The sequence below is a fragment of the Sinocyclocheilus rhinocerous genome, unplaced genomic scaffold, assembly GCF_001515625.1.
Source record: "Sinocyclocheilus rhinocerous isolate Xijiao unplaced genomic scaffold, SAMN03320098_v1.1 scaffold926, whole genome shotgun sequence".
NCBI classification, from domain to species: domain Eukaryota; kingdom Metazoa; phylum Chordata; class Actinopteri; order Cypriniformes; family Cyprinidae; genus Sinocyclocheilus; species Sinocyclocheilus rhinocerous.
The window spans coordinates 65,703-85,651 of NW_015648536.1; the positions used below are offsets into that span (position 1 = coordinate 65,703).

Below are 19,949 nucleotides of genomic sequence, written 5' to 3' on the forward strand. Positions count from 1 at the left end.
TTTTTTTTTTACTATTTTATTTTACAACAGAGTATAATATGTGGGTCAGAGCTTTACTATACAGCTGTGGCTGTAACCCAAAAGCGTTTCTAAAACAACCTGGATGTATTACAGTGGCTTCTGTTTCATTTTTGGCCAGATATCAGATGCAGTGTACGGGCTGGTTCAGAGCCAGACTCAGGCGCAGTATGAAGCAGTAGTGCAGAGCTGTGAAGCAGGTCGCCCCCCACTGGAAACCACCATCCGCACCGACATGGACCAGATCATCACTTCCAAAGAACATGTGACCAGCAAAATAAGAAGTAACTTTAACTGCCAATTTGTTCCTTCATTTAAAGTGGCACAGGTGTCAAGTAGCTTATCTGGAATTAAAACTGCCAAACATTTATCTGAGGAAACCTGACATTGGATCATATCAAGTTTCTGGTGATCCACTTCCAAGGAAGATTGTTTACAAGGAATTATGAAAGAAGGCGGATGACAGATGTCACATTTTGACAGCTTACCTTAAGTGATATTGATGAATGAGAATGCCGTGATTTCAGAGGTGTTCACATGACACATCTTTTCCTGCTTATCCTTCCTGTCAATATTGTCAATATTAATTGTTTCTCCTAATTTTAATATTTAGGTTATCATTTAGCACTAACATATTATGGCAACAATTTAACCCTTTAAGAGCACAATGTCTTAAAGTTGCTGTGCACATGCAATGATAGCAGATTTTTTTAAACATAATATAACATTTATTCTATATTTATTAGGTTTTATGCTGTACTTCAATCGCACTATAATGTTGTGATCCTTAAAATTACTTTAACCCATTTACTACTTTAATCTATCAATTTGTATTTTTGTTTGTTTCTTTTTAACAAAGTTGTTTTAAGTGTGTAGTAATTATAATACTATATCATCCATAACATGAAAATAAATATTGGCTTATTGCCAGAATTTTTATATCAGTACATCCCTAGCATTTTGTCATTATACAACTGAATGCATTTTTCTTTTTGTCTGTAGCACTTGTGCTGCCCAAGGCAGAGAAGCTTCTGAAGGTGAGTATCCAGCCGTACATCAGCTCAATCCTGGACGCGCTGATGGAGCCCACCAGCAGAGGCTTCTTTGAGGTGCGAGACTTGTTCTTCAGAGAACTGGTAGACATGAGCAAGAACCTCCTCAATGACGGCAACAAGGAAAAACTTGGAGAGGTAACAGTCCTCCTCATGACATCTTGTTACACTTTCATTGCTAATAGGCTGCTTGAGCCATGACTTTGGTATAGACTTAAAACCCTTTTGCCTTTGGTGTCCAGCACATGGAGAAGATCTCCATGCTAGCCTTCCATCCTGTAAAGATGCAGAGCTGCTATGAGAAGGTGGAGACTCTGAGTTTAGAGGGACTTCAGCAGCGCTTTGATGTTTCCAGCCCCTCCGTGTTTGTCCAAAGAGCCCAAATCCTAATGCGAGAGGTCAGTCATCTTTGAACCGAAAACAACAGCAAACAAAAAACACTAGTACTGGCAAGTACTTTAAAACAGTACAAAGTACAAATATGTACCACACTTCTGAGCTATTTTTTTTACGTTTATGTGATCAAGATGGTTCGTTAAACTGCAGCTGGTTTGAAGAAGTATACAAATGTCTCTGTTAACAGGGTATTGTACTTTTGTGGGCAAAACAAGCGGTTTGTGTTTGTCTATGTGCCACTTAGGGTTTGGTTTGTGGTTTTGGGGTGTATGAAACTGTATGCCCTGAGGAGGTATGTGCTGTTGTGGTAGAGATGTTAAACCTCATTTTGGTCACTAAATTACATAGCTACAGTTTTAAGACTAGCATATGACTGCTGATTGTGAGCCCAAGAAAGAAATAAGGTGTCTTTTATATAAAGTGCTAATCATGCTTTAGCACTTTATATCAAATACATTTTTACAACAGAGACAGATTTTCAAAGCACAGGGAGTGGAGAAACATGACTGAACTTGCATTGTGAATTATCAAAATAATGTTGCTTCCACTAGTTCCCACCCTTTTTGTGTGATGAAATATGCCCCCTTGTGGCAAGTTATTAAAAGTTGTGGACACAGTCGTCTATTCCTTTTCCATGAATCCTGTCCCACTTGGCTAAAGGCTAACCCTAAAAAAAAACAGACTGATTTTTGGAAACTAGCATTGACTCCTCCAGACTGCAAATTGAGGCAAAAATCTGGGCAAAAGTTATGTACTGTATTCTTGCCTTAAGGATATATCCATCTGTTTCATGCAGCAAATGGATGATGCGGTGTACACATTTGAGCAGCTCCTGCACCAGAGTTTGGAGGGCAAGGAACAGGAGGATTTCTGTAAAACCATCCAGCGCTGCCAGGATCGTGTCGTCAAGGTGAAACAGAACGTCCATCTGCCCTATCATATCTTTTTGAACCAGTAGGTTCTTGTTTAATATTTATAAAATGTGTTCTGTTTTTCAAACTTTGATGTCCAGAAATTTGACTACGACAGCAGCACAGTTCGTAAGAAGTTCTTCAGAGAGGCTCTTCTGCAGATTTTCATCCCTTACATGCTGAAACAGCTCACCCCATCATGCTCTGCTGTAAGTCTTGGCTCTGGTAAAGCAATAATGCATTGTCCAATCTAAAACTACTCTGAAAATATTTAAAGTTATTATATTGTTTTTGCAGGAACTCCCTCGTTTCCAGGAGCTTATTTTTGAGGATTTCTCTCGTTTCATTCTGGTGGAAAACATATCTGAGGAGGTGGTGCTGCACACCGTCATGAAAGATATAATGATGGGTAAGACTTCTTTACAAACCAAGAAGATTGAAACATTTAAAGTTGTGATTTATTGGAAGTAGTGATCAAATGTTTTCTTGTGTATTGTGATGTACATCCAAGTAAAACAGATCGGAAAAGAAAAAATGCTGGGCGTGTACTTGGTTCCATCCTTTGGTCTGAATAGGAGCTTATGGTTGATTTTCCTAAAAAATTATGTATTAATAAAAGTAAACTCAAGTTGCTTCAGTCCAGAAAACATTAATCTGGAAATATTGGTTATAATATAAAAGTTATTCTTCACATTCTTAAAAGCCCTGTTACTTTTAAGTATGAGTTATCAAAATACACAAGGCATGTGGTAGATTGTGTACAACAGGTTTTTCAGAAAAATCTTGATCATGTTGATCATTTAGAGGCCTTATAAATTTGGACTAAATGATTAGAAAAGTCTAATCATATGTCACCACCTTGTAATGATTAAACATTACAAGCTCAAAAAAAATAAATAAACGAAACTTGCATGGGTGAATCGTTCACCGTAAGATGTCACAAGCTTTTACAAAATACCTTCATACTATCACTGTGCCCTTATCAACTTTCCTTCTATGTTCCAGCTGTGAAGGAAGCAGCCGTCCAGAGGAGACACAACCTGTACCGAGACAGCATCGTTTTGACCAACAGTGACCCTAACCTTCACCTGCTGGGGGAGAATCCTCCCATCGACTGGGCTGAGGAATATGGAGAAGGCCTAGAGGAGCTGGATGGAGAGAACACAGGAGATCCGGAGGTTCAAAAACGGCGCAGGATGAAGCAGGTGGTCTCCATGATCCATATAGAAGGCAATGCCTCTGTGCTGCCCAATGAATCATGCCTGGAAGTGCCCGCTGTAGACAATATTCCGGAAGAGGAGACGGAGGTACGTTCAGACACCTCATTATCCCAAAAGTCAGAGAAGCAAGTGCCCAATGGAACCAAAGAGGATGTGAACAAAAATGCGGTTGATGACAAACCACCAACAAACAGAAGTATACTAAAAGAGGAAGAAAGCACAACAGAAAGGTCACTACAGGGCACAGAGAGCATGTCAGCCATAGACTGTGCCATACAGGAAATCGAGAAAGCAGTACAGGAAGTGGAACATGAAGTCAGGACACAGAAAACTGCAGAGTCGTCATCCTCAAAAGAGGAAACTGCAGCCGAGGAGGTAAAACCCATCTCAAATTGTGAAGAAGGGGCACGACTAAACCCAGCAGACACAAACAAAGATACAACTTCAAGCACAGAGAAGCCTTCAGATTCGCCGGTAAGGGAAATGGAAGCAGTGACACCATCAGACCAGCAGGAAAATCACATTACGGCGAGCACTCAAGACTCCCACACGGAGAATTCCATCGCTCCATCACAGCACGACGACAGAGGATTCCAGTCGCCCACTAATGAAGCAGCAGAGGAGGAGCATCAGGCGGGAAAGGAGGAATGCAATGACTCTGAAACAGGAGAGGACGCTGGGAAGGGAGAAAGTGCACATATGGATCACCAGTGAAATATCTCATGAACTGTGTTCACTTACTGTGTGTTTATGCCTGTAAACAGTGAGTAAATGCATCACCCACTGCTCTAAAATGACTTTTGACTGAGTGACGGGAGCTTTTCTTGTGGCGTTTTTGCCCGTAAAACACTTTTGTCTCACTACTCTGACTGTATAGACATTATTGTCTATATCTTTTTGCATGCACACTCTCGCTCTTTTTTGCACTTAAAAAAAAAATACATCACTCTTAGTTAGAGCTGGGCTCGAATATGAACACATCCTAGGTCAAAATGTCCTTCACCTTTCTGTTCACGATATCTTTATTATCACCTTTATTAGAGATCTCCATTCCTAGTTTAGTGTCATTTCATTTGTGCGTGGTGCAGAAGAATGATGTCTTTGCATTGGAAACCAGCCACATTTTGCCTAGTGATGATAGTATGTGGTGCCTTATTTAAATCTGCATGTCGTATCTGATGCTTATTGTTAATGATACAGTACTTCCTTGCCAGAATTCACACTTAAGACACTGAATTTTATTTAACATCAACTTTTTAATAGAAGTTTGTTTTATGCATCAGTGATATGGTGAATCAAAACATCTTTTTGACAAGAAAGTCAAGGAGACATTTAGCTAGTGAACTAATACTTCCTGGAATGCCAAACAAGCTGCATCTAGTGAAAGCTCGTTTAAGACTGGAGTGTTGCTTGCATTGCTGCAGCTAGTGGAGTAAGCATTATTTTCTTAAACACTGCCGTCATTTGTTGTGATTACGGAATTGACTGCATAGATTTTTCGTTGACCAGGTCAAACAAGTGTAACTGACTGCAAGCCATTTTCATATGGTGCTTTTTCCCTCCTTTTTCATTGTTCAATCTGTGGATTTTTTTAATTGCATTTGGTAATTGCATTATGATATCAGTATCTTCTGGGATGCACATGCACGGTATAGTTGAGTTCATGAAGAGGATACTGCTCTATCGGTTGTGGGTCCAGTGGAAATAAGTGTCATGTTATGATGCTTTGATTTAAGTGCAGGTGGCTTTTGTAAAAGGGCATCCAGCAGATGAGAGCCATTCAATTGGTATTCGTATTAATACAGCGCCACTGCTCAAATTGAAATTACAAGCAAATTATAGGTGTAAAATGTTATCAATAGGGTCTGACTCGTGTATATGACCACAACAGCTTCCTAATTTCTTCTATTCTGACTTTTTAAAGTAGTTTTATCAATGAAATGACAACGACTTCAACTTTTAATTAACGTAATGTGTTTATTTTTATTTATTAGTTACAGCACTTGGTACTATACATTAACCTTTTTAATTGTATCCTGCCCAAATCCTTTTGTGTTATTATTGTATTATGTTTTGGAACAATAAATCAATATCACTGAGAGACTGCATATTTTTGTCTTTACGCTGATGTTTTCTGAATAGTATTTGATACAACTAAAACGTGGCTTGATGTATATGTCACACCAGCAGGCGGCTTGTTCTGTCACCACAGATTTAGATTTTGATTCACCCCAGTGAGTCGAATCTTTTGAATTCGTTCACCATTCTTGAGATTTATTTTATATGTATATATGAATAATTTTATCTGAATAATTGAGATTTATGAATAAATAAGCTTTCCATTGATGTATGGTTTGTTAGGATAGGACAATATTTGGTTGAGATACAACTATTTGAGAATCTGAAATCTGAGGGTGCAAACAAATCAAAATATTGAGAAAATCGCCTTTAAAATTGTTCAAATGAAGTCCTTAGCAATGCATATTACTAATCAAAAATTAAGTTTTTATGTATTTACGATAAGAAATTTACAAAATATCTTCATGGAACATGATCTTTACTTAATATCAGTAACAATGCTATTGCTACAAATATACCCGTGCTACTTGTGACTGGTTTTGTGGTCCGGGGTCACATATTATTTCAATATTTAGTTATATGGGTTACATATAATATACGTGACATTTTAACATTTTGCTCATTAATTGTTCGACATATTTCAACCTCCGCATTTGGCGTCATCCTCCCACAGCATTATTATCCCCAACATGCACTTGTTAAAATAATATTTCTTTCCTTTAGAGGGGACCGAAAATATCCTGACGTGATGACGACATCGTTTTACGTAGCCTAAGCGCACAGCTCAGCTCGGGTATTTTCCCCGCTCAGAGAGAGAGAGATCATCATCTCAAGCAGCGCACAGGTATCAGCATCAGCATCGGCGGTGGACGCGCACTGAATGACCTGATCACATCTTACCGACTCCACACTTGAGTGTCATTGCACAGAGATTACAGTCAAAGGTTTTTAACAACTGTGGGACGGGGGAATGATAAACCCCGGATCCCCCGGGCCGTTGTACTGTTCGTAAGGATGCGATCGCTGAGCCCACCGTGGGCCTCGCTACTCACCGAGGCTTTCCTCATCACAACAGTCGCCGTCAGCGCTGCAATGGCAGGTAAGACACGCTTAATTAAACTTATTTATGGGTAACGTGATGCCAGACTGGTATCTGGGGTTAAATAAACAGTGTCTGGCTATTTATATAGCCTAAAACAGCTTGTGCAGCCACATAGTGGGGATGTGTTTTGTATATTTTGCTTGTTCATGTGCACTGCAAGTGTTTGTAAAAGTCATAATTAGACTATTCAAGTATCTTTATATCAGACTTATTTTAAATAATTAATAGTAGTAGAATGTTCTTGCTTGCATTCAGTGACTGAAGGTTCTTTATTTTAAATGAATTCAGGATTCTTAGAATTGTCTTTGACTTATTCTGCTGTTTGAAAAACAAATAAAATTTGAACTCAATATGAGGTGTAATAAAATGTTCTGGTACAGAGAGAAGAGGTGCTCTGTGACGCAGGTGGGAGAGATGTGGACCCCCTGTTATCCACATGTTTGTCCATTTTGGGAAATGTGCGCACTCATGGGTGTATTCACATTGTTTTGATGTCATCATGAGTTTCCCACTATGCACTTAAGATATGCGGTTAATGTCCTGGTAACGTCATAGCAATTATTGACAAGCACACCTATTCTTTAACCCCTCAGTGTTGTGTAATGGAAACAGGCAATCAGCAGGCAGGAATGAGAACTCCAGGCCCTGACACGTTCCGCCTGCCACTCAGGTCTGGGCTATAAATAAGAACATTAACAATGTAGAACATGACGGCCACTAGAGTCCCTCAAACCACAAGACCAAAGACAGTCTGGAAACTCAAGGAAAAGCTGAACCACAAGGGACTATTTTTTTTTTCATTGCAAGACCTTGCACTCAACATCTGATGCTTACTGGGATATTTATTTAATTCTTGTTGTATATTTTCAGCAGCTGAAAGGATAAATTATTACAGAATACACAAAAAAGTAGAGTACCATTGTATTACCGAATTGTTTTGAACTACTATGGGTGTATTCTTAGGGATGCGTAAATCCCCTTGTAACATTTTGAAATGATTAGATTTATTCACTGACAACAAGATGTTTGTTTTGTTTTGTTTTTTAAATCGGTGCTACACAACTAGAAAACAGAAAAAGGGTTGTGGCGAAAAAATAGGAAAAACCTCAACACCCATAATGCACTGGGTTTGATTAGACTCTCCATGAGTAGGGCTACAAAAATGCTATATATAGTTTTTACAAAAGCCCTGGAGCTGTCAAAACTTTTGCTGACAAATAAACAGGCATATTTTGGTGCAGATGACAAGGTAAATTAATACACATTGTTAATTTATTTACACTATCAAAATTGTAACAATACCAAAAAAAATGGTTTAAAGAATCAGTTTTTAAGAATTTTTTTAATTTATTTAAACAATAAAAATAGTACAGAATTTTATTATTTGCCATTATCGGTCATATCCGTATCATTTTTCTGCTGTAGTAGTTTAAAAAACAGATGAGTTTAAGCTGCATAAAGTGACTGCGACCGTGGTAGATGATATTTAACCAGAAGCAAAGACATTTTATTTAGGCTCTTGTGAGTTGCCAGGGCTTTGCTCACACTGTAGTGGAGCTGTGAACTTGATAATTGACCATCTAATGAGAAAGAAGACAATTTAAGTAACCTTCAAAAATGAGCGCTCTAAATGGTTCTTCTTTCAGAGAACTTGTATAGAAGCAGTTATGCAACCACAGAGATATAATATAGATCATTTAGATGCAGAGGGAAGAGGTAGGTGTTGTTGCTATTGCCAGAGTGAAAAGAAGAAACCACGAGAGAAATAAGTGAATGGCAGTTCTGGATAAGGATTTCAAGGTCTACACCAAAGAGTATAAGCTGAATAATACACTTGATAAAAGATCTTAATCAGTTTATCTTGTTTTGCCAGTGTAAATATTTAAGCTAAATATCCTTAAAGGAACACTTCAGCCAAAAACTCACCCTCAGGCTAGTGCTGGGCGGTATGACCAAAAATTTATATCACAGTATTTTTCAAAATGATACCGGTTTCACGGTACATGACGGTATTTTTTTTCATGCATGACCGGGTGTTAACCATATTTTCTACTTATTGAGAGAGGAAATACTGCAGTATATTGACTTAGAATGCCCTATTTTACTGTCATGATGAGTGCATATTGTCAAAAAATACCACACTAAATAGTGACTAAACACGACCAGATGCGGACAAAGTACCCAACTCCATTACTTGAGTGAAAGTACAGATACTGCTGGTCAAATATTACTCCATTACAAGTAAAAGTTGTAAAGACTGATTTTTACTTAAGTAAAAGTACAGAAGTACTTGCTTTTAAAAGTACTTAATTACCAAAAGTAAATTTCCTTTTTTATGTCAATGCACTGTTTTATTGTTGTACGTAATACTTGCAATACTTCTGAAGCAACTTACAATACATTACACCTACTGAATACACTGACTAGCTTGTAGTATCTTTGGAATAAAGAGCTTTTAGAATGTTAAAAACCTATGGGGGAACAAAATTAACACCCCCACAAAAGCAGGATGGTAGTGATTTCACACAGTTCTGACAGTGTGTGCACACATCTATGTGTAGCCATTCATCCACATTTGAACAGAGTGGACAGTGAAATCCTGTAAATACAGAGTGATAAGAAAGAAAGAAAAATCAAACCTGCTTTAAAACCCAGCAACACAACAGTAGCTGTATAATTTTACAACAGAAACACTGCTTTAACAAAAAAGCAAAACAGCAAGACGTATTTGACATCAAAACAAACATTTTAAAAATGCTGTCTAATCGCTCTCGCGGTACTTTGATGTCACACACAGAACAGTCTGTGCAGTGCTGCTTCAAGTCCAACACCTATTGTGTTTTATTAGGAGACGCACAACAGTTCTTCTGTGGCTTTATAGCTAATATTTTCACATACACAATTTAGCAAAATCAGACAATATTGTGTCTAATATATACCACAATATTAACTTCAACTGAACCATAGCTAAGGTTTATCCAAAAAAGTCGCTAGGTTTGTCAGTATTAATATTCTATGGAAAAAAGCTGCTAAAAGGGTCTGAAAGTTGCTAAATCTAGTGCTAAAGTCACGCTTGTGTGTGTGTGAGACGCGGGAGCTGATGGCAGGGGGCGGTGGATATTTGTGGCGGTCAATGTGGATATTGTGGATGAGTTCTTCTGTGTCATCACGTTCTATTAGTTCTACAGCTTCAGTTTCGGAATTTTCATGCTTAGTAACACATACAGCTGTTCCCTCACCACAGTGAAACAGTGAAAAGGAACCCCTTTCAAACAGTGTCGCGTTCCGAACGTTGTTTAAGCGACATACACCGGTATTGCGGTATTTTAAAAATTCATATCATAACAAAAATAAACACCGGTATTCGGTATGAACCGGTATACCACCCAGCACTACCTCAGGCTACCCAAAATGTAGATGAGTTTGTTTGTTCACCAGCGTATTCTCCTCATCCTACCATTGAGAATCCAAACAGCTGATAAAAATATTGCATTCATTCACAAGTAATCCACATGACTCCAGTCTATCAATTAACATCTTGTGAAGCAAAAGCTGCTTAAAATAGACCTGTTGTAGAGAATTAATTACAATAAACTAAGTTTATTTTTCCTACCCCACTAACATAGTTTTTCTTAAGCGTCAAAATTATTTATATATAAAATATTTTATTAGAACAAATTGACAAAAATACTGATTTTTTTGCAGTGTATGAAATGTATTTAGAATTATGCCAGGCACGTGGCTCAAGGCCTTTATTTAAGCGCTCAGAAGTCGTGTATCTAAAGAGATTAATGCAGTTAATATCCATCTGAGTCTGTCTTTCTGGTGCTTGCCTTTTGCTGATGTTGCCTCCTGTACGAGATGCTCTGATTTAATGCCTGGAGTGCAGGAAGTCTTTCTCATTTCCAGTTTGTCTCTGTCTCTTTATCACCTTCTCTCTGTGTCTAACTGCTCCCTGTGTGTTTGAGTTGTGATCTCGCATGTGTGCATGAGTTTGTGTGACTTCATGAAGTCACGTCAGACTTAAGCTGCCGTGAAAGAGGGTGAGATGTTTTAAGCAGCCCGTCGGGTTGACTGTAATCCTCGTGCGCTCGTGCATGTGAGACTTCAGATTGTTCTGTCATTTTAATCTCACTTCAAAGTAGAAGCCTAAATCTAAAAATTGCACCGCACCACTTTGAGAGTGAAGAGATCTGCCGACAAGTTGAGTGTTTTTCTCTCGTGCTCTATAATCTTTGTGTATATTTTAACAGCAGGAGTGATGTCTGGTATAATAAGTATAATTCAGTTGTTCTGTCACTCATCATTGTTTCAGTTTTGCTGCTTTCTTTTGTTGTAAGAATGGGACACAACAGAGAAATGTGTTATTGAGACACAAAGGTTACAGCTGCCACTCAAGAGTTGCACCATAGAAATCATTCATCATGAATGTTCTCAAACTGTCTCTTATGCTGCTTTCTTTCTCTCTAAGCTATTATTCTCTTTTTTCTTTCTCTGTTCTTTCCCCTCTCGCCTTAAAGGCAGGGTATGTGATTTTTCAAAAACACTTTAGAAAACTGATTCGGGCCGAATAGCAAAACAAACTTGTAGCCAATCAGCAATAAGGGGCGTGTCTACTCGTGATGTGGAGGAGAGAGCTTTCAGTGCATGGGACGGACATTAGCCGAGCCGAGCGACAGAAAGATAGAGATGGCGGATAAAAAAACAAAAGAGGAAAACGTCTGCGGAACGATAAGGCAAAGAAGTAGGACCCGTGTAAATATTGGATCAGCTTTCCAGCGCTGGAGAGAACTCAAGGAGCGGAGGCCTGCGATCGGACGCCGAGGTTGCTTTGTTTCTTCTCAATAGGTGAGTAACACAGTGTCTACAACAGCTAAAGTCTGCCTACACCGGACGCGATCAAACGACCGTTGAAAACCATTTGAAATGTGTGTCAGCACGGCATAAATTGAACCCCGCAGCAGTTTTCTGTCGGGGATTTGTTGCACCGCGCCGCTCACGTCCGTAGACACGGTGTAACATTGGCTTTGCTTTGTTTCACAGAACTAATCGTTGCCTGGGTTGCGTACGTATATGTGGGGCGGAGCTATCAAAATAGGGGCAAGACCCTTTTGGGGTAGGGGCGTGTTTGTTTTGGTGATTTCAAATATCAACATTGGCTACCAGAAATCACTTACTCTGCCTTTAATTTTTTGCATTCTGCTTTCTGTATTATTTGTTTTTGCTTATCTGTTTTCTATTTTTCATGTTGTTCTCTCTCTTTTAACCCTCAGAAACCCACTGCAGCAAAAATTGCTTAATGTTTAAGTAATTAAATACCGGTTCTTCACTAAATATGTGTTAACAGCAGCTCACACATTGACATGTATCATAGCAACATGTTTGACAGGAAAATATTTGCAGTCGGAATCTCCCAGCATGCCAAATTCACACAACATGGTCACTGTCTATTGACACAATTGAATAAAATTGAACAATCTTAATTATTTGTTTTATTATTAAAATATACTAGTTGAAAAATGGCAACGTTGCAAAAATTAAATAAGAGAAAAATGCAGCATTTAATAGATCAAAGATAAATATTCCAAACCATTTTCAGCAGAGCATAATGCAATTTAGAGAAGTACAGCTCAGAACACCTGTGCTATAGACCTCTAAATATGGATTCTGAGGTCATTTAAAGGGAAGTCTTTTAAAGGGAAATGATCTCAGGATCATGAAATGTTAGGGAGTATGAGATGAACATAAACAAATATCAACTGAAAAGTCTGTCTTATGAAAGGAAAAGGCAAAAAAGTCAAAATACCTGTATACACTACTGTTCAAAAGATTTTTTAATATTTTTAAAAATAAGTTTCTTCATGCATCAAAACACAAGACAGCAATGTTGTGTAAAATTATATTGCGATTTAAAGTATATTTTTTATTTTAATATATTTTAAAATATATCTACTATTCCTAATTTGTGAATTTTGTTCCTGTGATGGCAAAGCTATATTTTCATTACTCTAGTCTTCAGTGTCACAGGATCTTTCAGAAATCAGTCTTAATTTGCTGATTTACTGCTCAAGACATTTTATTATTAATATTATCTCAACTGAAAATTGAAATTCACAATATTTTTGTGGAAACCATGATGTATTTTTTTTCAGGATTCTTTGATGAATATAAAGTTCAGAATAACTATATTTATTTTAAATAGAAATCTTCTGTAACAGTATTTTTATAACCTTTGTATTGCTAAATCACTTTTAAGGGCAAAAAAATTACTACTTATATAAAATATATCCTTTACTCTCCATCTCATAATGTGGTAATCAGTCATCCAGGAAAATTGTTATTAACACAGATTAATGTAGGTTTAATTATGTATTAAAATAATTTCCCATGTGTATGTAGTTCTATTGCATTTTGAAATTGTCAGTAAAAGCATCTTTCTCTCTGTGCTTAACTAAGGTGTTCTCAGTGACATGAGACCCATCTGACACCCTTAGAAATGTTCTTATATCCTGACACTGATATAGTGCATGTGTGAAATCTCTCTGGCTCCTTTTTGAAGGATCAATACAGTGTCTGCAGAGTGGCTGGAGTGCTGCACATGTGTCGGATAAGGTCATGCTCACCTGAGAATACTCTCACTCCTTGTTTGAACTACAGTATGGTGGACCAGCAATCTCTCTGCAGTCCATATTGCTTTTAGATCTAGATCTAGAGGTAGAGGTGTTATCCTGAAGTGCCCTATTCTGTGATAAGCTTAGTCAAGGACAGAATATGTGAGAGAGGAAGTTGTTTTGCATTGCAAATAAATGTTCATATTTTAAGTGTTATATTGGTGCTCATATTGTCAGACTGAGACAATTATAGATGCATGTCATGTTTTTACTGCACATTGTTGATTAATTGGATAATTACATTTCCCCTCTAAGTGACACAATGGATTTCAGCTCATTACTAATTTAGAAAGAAGACTGGCCCTGAATAAGACAAATGTATTCACACATGAGCACCAGTCTGAGGTCAGGAAACAGACGTCATGTAAGAGTGTGAGGTGGCTAAAAAAAGAAGATGTTTCATTTTTTATGTTATTCACAGTTCATCGTGACAGCAGCTGATGAAAGAATACTATTTCTGGACTCCACTCTCACTAAATGGGCTGTTTCATTGAGTTCAGAGTTGGTCAATAATAATGTTAATCGCATCAATGTTATATATTTATAGCAGAGGATGTGTTTCTCTGTCCACATGTGTATTGACCAAACTGTGATGTTTCAGGAAGATGCTAAGATTGTAAAGTGACTGCTTTAAGAGGTTATCTTTTAAAATTATATTGCTAGCTGTTAAACTAAAGATAGTGTGTCATTTTTGTGCCATTAGCAGCACCAAATAGAAATGCAGTCTGTTTTTTTGAACAATCACAGTGGGCCGGACTTAAGAACATTGGATCAACCAGTGACGTTAATATGTGCATGGCTACCTGTTTTAGAAGCGTTGAAATGTATTTGAATCAGTATTTAGTTTTGTTATTCTGTTTCTATTATTCAGTCAACATTCAAATTTTGCCATAACATTTTATACCAAGGCTATGAGGACATACACTACTGTTTAATATTTTGGGGTTAGTGTTAATTTCGTTAACGAGAAACTATGATGAAAATGTTCGTTGACGAGCTTTTTTTCCCATGATTAAAACGACAACAAGGTCAGTAAACGATAACTATGATGACTACATCAACATGCAATTTCATTGACGATAAAAGACGAGACTTAAATGTATTAATAAAATAAAAACCTTACCAAAATCATTCTTTATTTTCGTCAAAAAAAAAGGAGACAAAATATTATTGCAGGCTGCTGGATACACCTCTACTACGCAAACATTCATGTGTGTGGTTGCCAGATATCACAAGTTCAAACAAAGACTATAGTTCACTCTTGTACTTAAGAATGGGAGAAACTGCAACGCGCAATATGGCTGAATAGTCCTGCCTTCTAAATGAAAGAGCCAATCGCTGATTGGTAAAGTCATTGCATCACTGCAGTGGAAAAATAAGAGAAAAATAAGCTTTTTTTAATGCTTTTTGAGTATAAAAACAACATTGCAAATGCAAAAGTACATTTCTCAAATGAAAACAATCATTACGATTATAATTTTGAGCAGACATTTTTTTTTTTATTAGTTTAACCATTATACAGCATGATGAAAATGTGACTTTCATGTACTAAAACTAGACTAAAATGCTCAGGCATTTTGTCGACAAACTTGACTAAACAAAAACAGGACAAGGTTGACTAAACATGATAATAACTAAAACTTACATTTGAGACAGGACTAAGACTAAATTAAAAATGGCTGCCAAAATTAACACTATTTGGGGTCAGTATTTTATTTATTTTTTTATTAATGTCTGTTCAACAAGGATGTATTAAACTGATCAAAAGTGATAATAAAGACATTTAATATTACAAAAGAGTATGCTCTTTTGAACTTTCTATAGAATCCTTTAAAAAGCATCACAGTTTCCACAAAAATTCAAAGCAGCAAAGATTTCAACAGAGCGCCATATTAGCATGTTCGAATATTTTCTGACCTGGGATTTCTTTCAAAAAAAATAAAAATATTTCCAATCTTAACATTTTGAACAGTACACTATAACATCCAACCCTTATTTTCTACATTTATGTCTTCCATTTGTCTTTCTTCACTTTTTTGTAAGGTACTTTTCCCATAGCTGCAAAATATGCTATTAAACTTTTTAGCAGTTTACAAGGAAAGGATTAGCATTAGCATAAAACCTCTGGAAACAGGGAAAATACTTAAATGATGAGAAGCGACAGGACTGTAGCAATTTATTTTTGCTCTGTGCTCTTACAGTATGAGTCCGCTTTAAATGGGGATTTGTATTGACTTGCTGCAATATTATTTTTGAAATTTCACAGTGAAAGAATTCAAGTCGCTCAACACCTCCAAAAGACAAGAAAAAACCCGCAGCTCTGTTCTCTGCTCTGTGCCCTCCTCAGTCAGCCTGTCATGTCACATAGAGCACAAAGTCCTTGAGAGTGACAGCATGCAGTCCACACTACTTCAATGCGTTTTTCAAACTTGGTATTGAGAAGCAAGTGTACAGGGAGTTCTGAAAGACTGCCATAGTCTGGAGCAAAGAATAACAACATCATTCCTTTTTCTGTTGTGTTCACTGAATGGTGTTGCTAGGCGAATAATAATTCACAAGACATCCAATTGAAGTTCATGCGAAACATAGTGACAATATAAAAGAGATGTAGATATGTTGCACCTGTATAAACTTTCATGGCTTTGTCGATCCAACCTAAAAAGAGAAACAAACCTACCCTAAAACACTGGTTGATGGCAACTTCATTCAGCATGTCCATTTATTCTGTGAAGCCAGAGAGAGTGAGTTCTATATAAATAACAAGTGACTGGCAGAGGCTGACAAAAACACTCCGCTATTATTCATTATTTTATTTTATTCTCCAAACCATTTATCCTCTGTTGGGTTGCGGAGATGCTGGAGCCTGTCCCAGCATGTAATGCCAAAGCAGGCCAGCCCATCACAGGATTTTATATTTTATTTTATTTTTGCATATTGTAATTAGGGCTGACAATAATGGTTAAAGGATTAGTTCACCCAAAAATGAAAATTCGTTCCAAACCCGCAAGACCTTCGTTAATCTTCGGAACACAAATGACGATATTTTTGATGGAATCTGAGAGCTCTCTGACCCTCCCATGGACAGCAAGGATATTACCACGATCAACGCACAGAAACGTAGCAAGGTAAAATAGCATCGGTAAAATAGTCCATGTGACATTAGGGGTTCAACCGTAATTTTACGAAGCTATGAGAACACTTTTTTGTGCGCAAGGAAAACAATAATAACATAATTTATTCAGCAATTCTTCTCCTCGAGTTACCATTTTGGAGAGTACCCCAGTACGTAATCAATGTAATCAGCGTTGTTTACGTTCAGTGGACAGTGCACGCATGCTGAACGTAAACAATGCTGATTACATTGATTACGTTCTGGGGTACTCTCCAAAATGCTGGAAGACAGTAACTCGGTAAAATTACAGTTGGACCCCTGATTCATTGCGTTGATCGTGGTAATATCCTTGCTGTCTATGCAGGGTCAGAGAGCTCTCAAATTCCATCAAAAATATCTTAATTTGTGTTCCGAAGATGAACGGAGGTCTTACGGGGGTTTGTAACGACATGAGGGTGAGTAATTAATGACAGAATTTTCATTTTTGGGTGAACTATCCCTTTAAACAGTTAATCACAATTATTTTGTTCAAGAAATATAACGATGATTATTAACCATGGTTTTTGTCTGGTATGTTATTTATTTATTTATTTTACATTCTGTCAGAATTATTGCACTTTTAAGTACACATCAACTTGCATTATTTGCTCACAGGTCTGTGACTATATTACACAAAATACTGCAGTGGAGATGCGGTGTTTTCATATGATCAGTGTGTTTTCCATAATGCAGTGAGAGCATGTGGGCATGGTTACCAGGTTAGGAAGATTAAGTAAACCACTGAACAGAAAATTCTCTGGTATACACATATGGCAACTGCCACCATGAAAGCTTGTGAAGGCTTGTTACTAATGCAAGATTAATGCAAATACCAAATCAAAAGTAAACGTAATAACAATATAATTGGATTTATTGTGCAGCCCTAATTGTAGTATTTATATTGTTATATTATATATTGTTCATTTTTGACAGACCTTTGTCCGACATTCTCAAACTACATATACCTCTTTATCCCAAAATTGTGGTTGGGTATATATATATATACAGGTGCATCTCAATAAATTAGAATGTCGTGGAAAAGTTCATTTATTTCAGTAATTCAACTCAAATTGTGAAACTCGTGTATAAAATAAATTCAGTGCACACAGACTGAAGTAGTTTAAGTCTTTGGTTCTTTTAATTGTGATGATTTTGGCTCACATTTAACAAAAACCCACCAATTCACAACAAATACTACTTCAGTCTGTGTTCATTGAATTTATTTAATACACGAGTTTCACAATTTGAGTTGAATTACTGAAATAAATTAACTTTTCCACGACATTCTAATTTATTGAGATGCACCTGTATATATATATATATATATTTAATGAACAAAATATTTTACCTGCATGTCATGTGACCATTAACCGTCATCAGTGAACTGTGAACATGCAAATGTGCTGTTAAATTATTAAATTATTGAAATATTAACTTAAAATCCCAGGCTGTTATTTATTACAGTCAATACATTAGTTTAAATGATTTTAGCTGACAAAGAAGTTCGGGAATCCCTGTTTTAGAGTAATGGTAAATTATACAAATCCCTGCTGTGTTTAAAGTACAATATGCCAAAAAATAGCTCTGCTTTTAGCCAAATCTAGAAATTGTCCTTCTTTCAGCGATGTTTTGGGGCCTGTTTCAGTCTGTCCTAGATGAGTGTCATCTTTACTCTGCACAGCATGACTGGGTCACCTTGAGGCATGTCTGAACCGTGGCCAGACGCCGACACTTTCCACCCTCAGCAGAGCCACTTTGGCCTTTGTTGGTAGTTTGCGGGAGCAGGATGGAGTGAGAGATGATAGTGGTGCTCCATAGCAGAGATGTGTGTGTGTGTGATGTGCTTGGAAGTAGGTATTAGATTTGCTATGTAGCACGGATTACGGTGGATCTATTTCCCTTCACTTCTAACTACAAAGTCTTACAAAACTGCAACAGAACTTCTTGTCTGGGTTAAGTATGTGCAAATCTACATATTTGAAAATATCAACTAATCATCTGGATGTCTGAAGGACTAGTCAGCTAATTGGTCTTACAAAAGCCCTGTAGAATTTGAGTTGTCTGGTTTAAAGCTTTTTTTGATGTGTGTTCAAACATAGCTGGATGAAATGAAACAGAACAGAAAAAGAAAGAATAGAAAAATTTAATTTATCTTGACACATCTTTATGTATCTTGACATTATCTACATTCACATGGTTTGATTAAGATGGTCACATGCAGATGCATTTGTGATAGCCATCACCATATGTGGTGAGGAAGTGATGTAGAAAGAGATTCTTACCTTGTTGTGTTTTTAAGAGTGATAAATGGCAGGAAATCAATGTGTGTTTGTGCAGCAGCGTACATAATTGTGCCTATATGTGTGATTGAGAGACTTTCACATAAAAAAAGCTAATGTTCCTCTCTTAATGAAATGAAGATCTGAAACTGATAGACAACGGAGAACAGCTCGGCTTTAAACCGTCGTGTGCATCACCTCCAGTGCAGTGACAATGAGAGATTCTGGTAAAAACCATCACTGCTGATGCATTGTAGGTTCAATGAGTCACTTCTTCACATTTGTGCACTTGATGGGCAGTTCCAGTAAAAAGCAAATTGCAAGGCAATGATTGTTGGTTTGAGCATTGAAATCAATAGCAATTAATAAGGTGACAGATCTGTACGGCAATGTGGTACAAATGGAATTAATAAATGTAGGCATGATGCACAGTTCTTTTATATTGCACACATTGCAATAAATTATTTTTGAAACAATACATTTTTTTATTACATATTGTCAATTATTGTGTTTTATTTCCTTCACTGTCTCCCATGACTGGCTCTAGTTCAGAAGAGTTCGTCCCCGCCCCCTTTTCAGTTGCTGCATTGGCAGTGACTCACACCTGATGATGTCACACCTACTCAGTTGCCATAGCAGTTGTTATGGAAACAGGAGCCAAGGTTTCAATAGCTGAGTCTTTCAGAAGTAGAACTCAAGGCTGTGCATTACGATTATTTTACCATACATAAGAGGTGTTCTTATAGGCACAATGTGCAATGAGGTGCCAAAATCCCCCATAGGCTTGTCAGAATCATTGTAGTACATGGCTTTGAATGGATTATTGCATTTATAAAATGGTAAGAAAAAGGAATAAGATCAAAGACACTTATATATGTTTATATAATAATATAAAAATATATAATAATTATATAAAAATATATAATATAATATTTTTTATATATACAGTGGGTACGGAAAGTATTCAGACCCCCTTAAATTTTTCACTCTTTGTTATATTGCAGCCATTTGCTAAAATCATTTAAGTTATTTTTTTTTCCTCATTAATGTACACACAGCACCCCATATTG

At 37.0% G+C, this 19,949-nt stretch overlaps 2 protein-coding genes across 4 annotated transcripts in view; both read left to right on the forward strand.

The window, feature by feature from the left end:
* The window catches only part of LOC107709838 (niban-like protein 1), a 29,708-nt gene extending 25,138 nt beyond the window's left edge, over positions 1-4,570 (forward strand). Inside the window, exons 8-15 of one of the 2 annotated variants that reach the window (XM_016514462.1) lie at positions 140-302; positions 1,021-1,208; positions 1,313-1,468; positions 2,263-2,376; positions 2,479-2,586; positions 2,675-2,786; positions 3,383-4,117; positions 4,157-4,570. In XM_016514462.1, the coding sequence (XP_016369948.1) occupies positions 140-302; positions 1,021-1,208; positions 1,313-1,468; positions 2,263-2,376; positions 2,479-2,586; positions 2,675-2,786; positions 3,383-4,117; positions 4,157-4,311 (1,731 nt within the window). In that variant the 3' untranslated portion in view covers positions 4,312-4,570. Of the gene's footprint in view, positions 1-139; positions 303-1,020; positions 1,209-1,312; positions 1,469-2,262; positions 2,377-2,478; positions 2,587-2,674; positions 2,787-3,382 lie in introns of both variants that reach the window. The other variant, XM_016514461.1, reaches the window with a different exon arrangement.
* A 1,903-nt stretch (positions 4,571-6,473) lies between these two features.
* Positions 6,474-19,949, forward strand: part of npdc1b (neural proliferation, differentiation and control, 1b) — a 27,808-nt gene continuing 14,332 nt past the window's right edge. For both annotated transcript variants that reach the window (XM_016514464.1, XM_016514465.1), the window contains exon 1: positions 6,474-6,775. In XM_016514464.1, coding sequence (XP_016369950.1) covers positions 6,691-6,775 — 85 coding nt within the window. In that variant the 5' untranslated portion in view covers positions 6,474-6,690. The remainder of the gene's footprint in view (positions 6,776-19,949) is intronic.